This window comes from Phocoena phocoena, chromosome 20 (assembly GCF_963924675.1).
Source record: "Phocoena phocoena chromosome 20, mPhoPho1.1, whole genome shotgun sequence".
Lineage (NCBI taxonomy): Eukaryota > Metazoa > Chordata > Mammalia > Artiodactyla > Phocoenidae > Phocoena > Phocoena phocoena.
This window is the reverse complement of record NC_089238.1, coordinates 10,565,313-10,572,899: the sequence shown is the minus strand read 5'-3', so window position 1 is coordinate 10,572,899 and position 7,587 is coordinate 10,565,313. Positions and strand designations below refer to the sequence as shown.

Sequence of the window (7,587 nt, the reverse complement as noted above, 5' to 3'; positions counted from 1 at the left end):
TATTGGGATTTTATGGAGGCTTCCTCACTTGGGCGTGATGAACTCTTAACTCCATTTCCAGCCCCTCTCCCCTCCCTGGACAGTAGGGGGTGCGGCTGAACATTCCAAGCCATCTAATCAAGCTTTGGCCTTTCTGCTGACCAGTCCCCATCCAGGAACCCCCCAAGAGTCACCTCATTAGAACAAAAGACACTCCTAGCAACCAGGAAATTACGAGGATTTCAGGAGCCCCGTGTCAGGAGCTGGGGGCGGCAACCAGTATATTATGTCACAGTAGAAGTACCCGGATTGACCCCAGACCTGTTGGCCCAGAGTGCACTCTCATACCGGTACATTCCACTGCCTTTCATTTTCCCCTGATACCCAGGGCGAGAATGATGACCCTGAACCCTGGGAGCCACCACAAGGGACTCTTGTGTGAGCCTCACTGCTTAGACTTGAGCAGCTTGTTCACTGCACAGGGGCCCCTGGCTGGGGGGCTAGTGATTCACACAGAGCCACCACTTGGGCTTGGACCTACGTCTCATGGCTTCCTTCTCCTTTGCCAGTTGTGTCTTCCCAGGACTCTGCCCTTCCCCAGAAGGGGCTGGAGAAAATGACCAAGTTCCAGGTGAGTTGAGTTTTATCTCTTAAAATTACATCTCTTTTCTCAAAGATTAGATACATACTTTTTCTCTCCCATGGGAAGGATAAAGGAAGAAAACATGTGTTCGTTATATGCCAGGTACTTGCCTTTTTGGGTTGTTTTTTTTTTTTTTTTTTTTTTTGCTGTACCATGCGTGGCTTGCGAGATCTTAGTTCCCTGACCAAGGATAAAACCCGAGCCCACTGCAGTAAAAATGCTGAGTTCTAACCACTGGACTACCAGGGATTTCCCAGGTACTTGCTTTTTTATTGGTTCTAGTTTTTATTTTTGGTTTTGGTTTGTTTTATTTTATCATTTTCATTTCAAAAATAAGAGTACAGAAATCCATAGATATCAAGAAATTTTGAAAACCCAAACTACTACACTGCTTATGAATGAGTTATACTTAATATAATTATAATCACAGTATATGTAATTTTCAATTTTATTTTTTCACTTAATGTTAACACTAGAGTTTTTATGACTCAGCATTCTTCTGTGTATTGTCTGAGAAGGCTTTCTATTTTTTGTCTAACATTTCAGAAGCTACAGTTAAGCATACAGACTGCTGTACCTCTAAGTTTTGCTTTGATTCATAACATTTTTGCATAGGGCTTTAAAAAATGGAATATAATTTACTTACAAAAATTACAGGTCAATGACAGTTGTATACCCCATTTTGCAAGTTGTATAATTGCATTAACCCACTACACAAAACAAGAAATAGAACATTTACATTACCTACATTACCCCAAAAGTTTCTCTTATGTCTCTTTCAAGACAGTTTCTTACCCCCGGGAGGCATCTACTGTTCTGATCTGTCATTATATCACTAGATTTACTTGTTTTCAAATTAAATATAATCAGTGAAATCATAGTGTATGTACTCTTGTGTCTGGCTTCTTTCACCCCGCATAAAGTTTTTGAGATTCATCTGTGCTGTTGCAGGTGTCAGTAATTCATTCCTTTTTTATTATATTCCATTTTATGAATATATCAGTTTGCTTATCCTTTCGAAGGACCTTTGAGTTGTTTGCAGCTTTTAATTGTTAATGCATAAAGCTCCCATGAGCATTCTGCGCAGGTCTGGAGGACATATGTTTTCGTATCTCTTGGGTAAACATCTAGAAGTGGTAGATGAATATAAACTGTTTTCCACAGTGCTTGTACCATTTAACAACTTATCAGCGGTGCATGAAAGTTCCAGTTCGTTCTACCTCTTTGCTGCCATTTGGTGTTGTAGATCTTTTTTATTTTAGCCATTCTAATGAAATGACATCTCACCGTGACTGTAATTTGTATTTCCCTCGTGATACGTGACGTTGAATACTTTTTCATGGGTTTTTGCAATTGGCATATCCTTTATGAAAAGTTTGTTAAAGTCATTTGCCCATTTAAAAATGTGGCTTCTACTTTTTATTATTGAGGAGTTCTTTAAGTTTTGTGAGTTCAAGTCCTTTGTTAGATATACGTACTATATTTTTTTTCCATTCTGTGATTTGTTTTCCTAATTTTGTCTTTTAAAATCATCTTTGAGGTGAAATTTACATGTAATATACACATAAAAATGTATTTGATCAATTTTGACAAATATACATACCCACGTGACCACTGCCACAATCTAGATGTAGATCATTTCCATCACCAAAAAGGTTACCTGGTGCCCCAGTTAATCCCGATCCCACATCCCTGGCTGTAGGCAATAACTGATTTACTTTATGTCACTCCAGATCAGATTCATCGTTTCTTGAGTTTCACATTAATGGAATTATACAGTATATGCTCTTCTTGTGTCTGGCTTCATTTGTTCATCAGAATGTTTTTGAATACAGGTCAATAACCTGTTCCTTTTTATTGCTGCATAGTATTTCATTGCGTGGATATACCACAATTTGGTTATTCATTCACCTCTTGGTGGACGTCTTTTATTGTGGTAAAATATACATAACAGGGACTTCCCTGGCGGTCCAGTGAGTAAGACTCCATGCTCCCAATGCAGGGGGCCCGGGTTCAATCCCTGGTTGGGGAAGCAGATCCTACCTGCATGCCGCAAGTAAGAGCCTGCATGCCGCAACTAAAGATCCCATGTGCCACAACTAAGACCCAGTGCAGCCAAAAATAAAATAATTTCTCTCTCTCTCTCTCTCTCTATATACATAACATAAAATTTACCATTCAAACTATTTTTAAGTGTACAGTTCAGTGGTATTAAGTACATTCACACTGTTGTGCAACCATCACCACCACACATCTCCAGAACTGTTTTCATCTTCTCAAAGTGGAATTTCATACCCATTAAACAGTAGTTCCCTATCCCCCACACCCCCCAGTCTCTTGCAAACATCACTTTACTTCCTGTCTCTATATATGTGACTACTCTGGGTATCTCATATAAGTGGAATCATACACATAATCCTTTTGTGACTGGCTGGCTTCACTTAGCATAATGTCTTCAAGTTTCATCCATCTGATCAGGATTTTAAAGCAACTATCATAAGGGAATTCCCCAGCGGTCCAGTGGTTAGGACTCTGCACTTCCACTGCAGGGGGCACAGGTTCCATCCCTGGTCAGGGAACTAAGATCCTACATCCTGCGTGCCGTGAGGCATGGCCAAAAAAAAAAAAAAGTCAATGATCATAAATATATTTCAGTATTTAGCATGTGGCATTGACATGCGGACTGGAGAAGAGGAGGAAACTACATAAGGTAGACTCAAGGTCCCCAGGATCTAGAACAACTTCCCACCCACCCTCTCTACCCACTAAGTGCCGTCCCTCTCCCGGTGGCCACTGATCATAAGATTGAGGCTGTGTGTGTGCTTGATGTCGTAGGAGCCAGTGTCCTTCAAGGACGTGGCTGTGACCTTCACCAAGGAGGAGCTGGGGCTGCTGGACTCCACTCAGAGGAAGCTGTACCAAGACGTGATGCTGGAGAACTTCCGGAACCTGGTCTCAGTGGGTGAGGACGGGCACCCTGTGACTCAGTGTCAACCCTCAGAAGTGCCTTGGTTTCAAACGTTTAAGACTTGGGGCTCTTGAAAGGCTTCCCTGAATCTGGGGCCCTGAATTTCCTCATCCCAGTGGGACATCTCATCTCTACCTTGTCTATTTTCTCAAACTGTAGTTGTGACATCTTGGTGGGGTTTTAAAGTCAATTAGCAAATTGCGTCATTATTGCATTTAATGAAATAGGACGGAATAGCATAGCTTCTTGTCAGGAACTGCATATAGTGCAACAGAAATTGTGAGTTAAAGACAGGAAAGGAGATGTGATAAAAGTAGATAGTGGTTAGGATTGAGTCATTCGATCCCTTGATTCGGTGATGTACATCTGTGTATTTGTCTACCAGATCACAGCATAAGAGGTATTTAGTACAACAGGTCATGATCAGAATTTGGAAAAATACTACTTACAGTGCATGAAGACTGTAGAATTGGAATTAAAAATTTTGCCTTTAGTGTACTCACCTTACACATGTGCCATTTCTTTTTCACAGGATATCTACCTTTCAGATTAGATATGATACTACAGCTGGGGAGAAAAAAGAAGCTTTGGGTGATGGAGCCAGAAGCCCAAGGAGCTGGGTGTTCAGGTGAGAACCATGCAGGTCTGAGTCCTTGCAGATCACAGAGAATGATGCTAAGTGGGTCTCACTGCCCACTCCTCCTGCAGACAGCTCATGAGTGGAGAATATATCAGTACGATGAAAGGATTATTTCAGAACACTGTTAATCTTCTGATGAATGCCTAATCTAATTTTAATTTCTATGGTACTTGTATTAGCCATCAATTGCTGTATAACAAATTGCTCTTAAACTTTGCAGTTTAGAGCTACAGGCATTATAGTTTCTGTGAGTCAGGAATCTGGGGGTAGCTTAGGGTAGTTCTGGCTCATGATCTCATAAGATCTCAAGGAGTCTGCATGAGCTGCAATCCTCTGAAGGCTTGATGGACCTCAAGGGATGTGCTTCCAAGATGGGCTCATTCACAGGGTTGTTGACAGGAGGCCTCAGTTCTTCCCTGGCTGTTGGCAGGAGGCCTCAGTTCTTTGCCAAACAGGCCTCTCCCTAGGGCTGCCTGAATGTCCTCAAAACGTGGCAGCTGGTTTCCCCAAGCTAGTTACACCCAAGGGAGTAGAAGGCAGAAATCAGAGTGTCTTTTATGACATAACCTTGGAAGTGACATACCATTACGTCTGCCATATCCTGTTGGCTTTGCAGGCCAGTCCTGAAAGGTTGTGGAGGGGACTTCAATAGGGTGTGGATACCTCCTGGAGATTGTCTTGGATGCTGGCTACCACAGCGACTTTTGGTATTTGCAGATTCATATCTACAAAACCTGGAAGATAATATTAGCCATTCAGGCTTATCAGAAAATTCAGCCAAATTAAGTGGCAATAATTATCATAGGATTTTTTACTCCCATAGGATGTGTCAGTTAAGGGAATAAGTTTTCTAGTTTTTATTCCCAGTTATAATGTTCACTAGTTGAATATTGTATATTAGGACATCATTGAAATAAAGAGGAATTCTCTCAAATCTAGCTTATGTATTAACATGTGCATATAATGGCTGAATTAAGGAAATAAAGTTATCATCTCATGGGTTCATTATCAGGACAGAGGAGATGTTTCCCTTTGCAAATCTTTTCTTTTCACTTTTGCTGAGCAAGTCCCCTGCTCGGTAGCACTGTATTTCTAATTTTGACCTCATACATCAGTCTTGGTACATTAGTTCTAAATGAGTCTCATTAACACGTAGTGAATAGGAGGCTACTACTTATCAGCTCTTTGTTTCCGTAAGCATGAAAAAACAAAGACAGAGTCCAGCTGAACTCTCCACTGGTTGAATAGGGTCTCCCAGCACAGTCGACCTGTGAAATATTTTTTTGTCCCTGAACTTGTCCTGACTTTCATCTCTGAATTCTCTTTATCCTTCCAGGACACGGGAACCAAAATGAGATAGAGACTCTTCAAGAAGCAGGATTAAGACAGCTTTTACATGAAGGCCTTATGTGCTGGCAGATATGGGAACAGTTTACAAGTAAATTAACCAGAACTCAGGACTCAATAATAAATCTGCAAGGCAAGAAGTTGCCAAAACAAGATGATTCCTCCTGTGAGGCGTGGTCAGGAGAATCTGCTCAGCTTCCTGAAGATGAGAACTATGTAGGAAAGCTTCAAGGAGAGAGTTCCACAAGTATCAAAAATCAAGAGTCTCCAACTCAGACATCCTGGGATTTCTGGAGAAAAATGTATCTGAGAGAGTCACAGAATTATCAGAGTAGGTGTCAGCAAATTGACATAAAAGATAAACTGTGTCAGTGTGATCACTGTGTCATGAGAAGGATCTCTCATCACCATGGCAATCAGGAAGTACACAAAAGCGAGAAGGCTTGTGGCCACAATAATCATGGAAAAGACTTTGTGAAGAACACATCCCAGCATAGTATCATCCACTCAGGAGAGCAGACCTCTGATGAGACTGGAAAAGGTGTCAGCCTTGGCTATGATGTTGAACTTCATCAGCAGTTGCGTGTAGGAGAGAAGCCCCACGTGTGTAGTGAGTGTGGGAAGGGCACTGCGTATAACTCAGTGTTTCACATTCATTACAGTGTTCACAGAGGAGGGAAACGCAGTGGGAATGATGAGTGTGGGGTGGACTTGGGTCAGAGCTCACATCCGGAGACCCATCAGAGAGTCAACCCAGGGGAGAAACCCTACAGATCTGGGGTGTGTGCTGCTGAGAGCTTCAATCAGAACTCCTCCCTTCCCACTCGTGAGCCCATTCACCCGGGGGAGAATCTGTGTAGGGGTGGCAGGTGTGGGAAGGCCTCCAGTCATAGCTTAGACCTCAACAGTCACTGTGTAGACAACACTGGCGAGAAATCCTGGAAATGTGAGCTGTGTGGTAAAGACTTCAATGAGACATCACAAATTCAAGCCCATCAGACAGCCTACCCTCAAGACAAAACGTCCAAATGGAAGGCATATGACAGGATATTCAGTCAGAGCTCTGGTCCTCTTCAGAGAGTTCATACTGGAGAAAAACCATATAAATGCGAGGTATGTGGGAAAGACTTCAGTAAGGCCTCCAACCTTCAAGCCCATCAGAGAATCCACACCGGCGAGAAACCCTACCAATGTGATGTGTGTAATAAGAGCTTTAGCCGGAATTCCCATCTTCAGGCCCATCAGAGAGTCCACACAGGAGAGAAACCCTACAGATGTGACACATGTGGGAAGGATTTCAGTCAGATTTCCCATCTTCAGGCCCATCAGAGAGTCCACACAGGAGAGAAGCCCTACAGATGTGACACATGTGGGAAAGGCTTCAGTCAGAGCTCACATCTTCAAGACCACCAGCGGGTCCACACTGGAGAGAAACCCTACACGTGCGATGTGTGTGGGAAGGGTTTCAGTTGGAGCTCCCATCTTCAAGCCCATCAGAGAGTCCATACAGGGGAGAAACCCTACAAGTGTGAGGAATGTGGGAAAGGCTTCATCTGGAACTCGTACCTTCACGTTCATCAGAGGATCCACACGGGAGAGAAACCCTATAAGTGTGGCATGTGTGGGAAGGGCTTCAGTCAGACCTCCCATCTTCAAGCCCATCGGAGGGTCCATACAGGAGAGAAACCCTACAAATGTTTTGACTGTGGTAAGGGCTTTAGCAAGAGTTCATGTCTTCAGGTTCATCAGAGAGTCCATAGTGGTGATCAATCCAGTACATGCAGAGTGTGATAAAAGTGTTCTTCAGAATTTAGACTTCTCATTTTCATCAGAAAACGCCCACAACAGGGGCTGTTTATAAAATGTTGTATTTTAAGCATTCAGGAGGGAGCTGCTTTTTTTTACAGTCATCCGAATTCCATTGGAGGAGACCTATTTGTTGTATGAGTATGGCCAGTGTGTCCAGCAGAGCCCAAAATGTCACAATTCTCAAGAGAATGCACAGCAGAG

At 42.7% G+C, this 7,587-nt stretch overlaps 1 protein-coding gene across 1 annotated transcript; it reads left to right on the top strand.

Moving 5' to 3' along the window:
- The first annotated feature begins 595 nt into the window (after positions 1–595).
- Positions 596–7,337, top strand: ZNF233 (zinc finger protein 233). The gene is given in 5 exon segments (XM_065899125.1): positions 596–610; positions 3,458–3,584; positions 4,123–4,218; positions 5,567–7,306; positions 7,309–7,337. Coding segments are annotated over 5 exon segments (2,007 nt in total).
- The last annotated feature ends 250 nt before the right edge of the window (positions 7,338–7,587 follow it).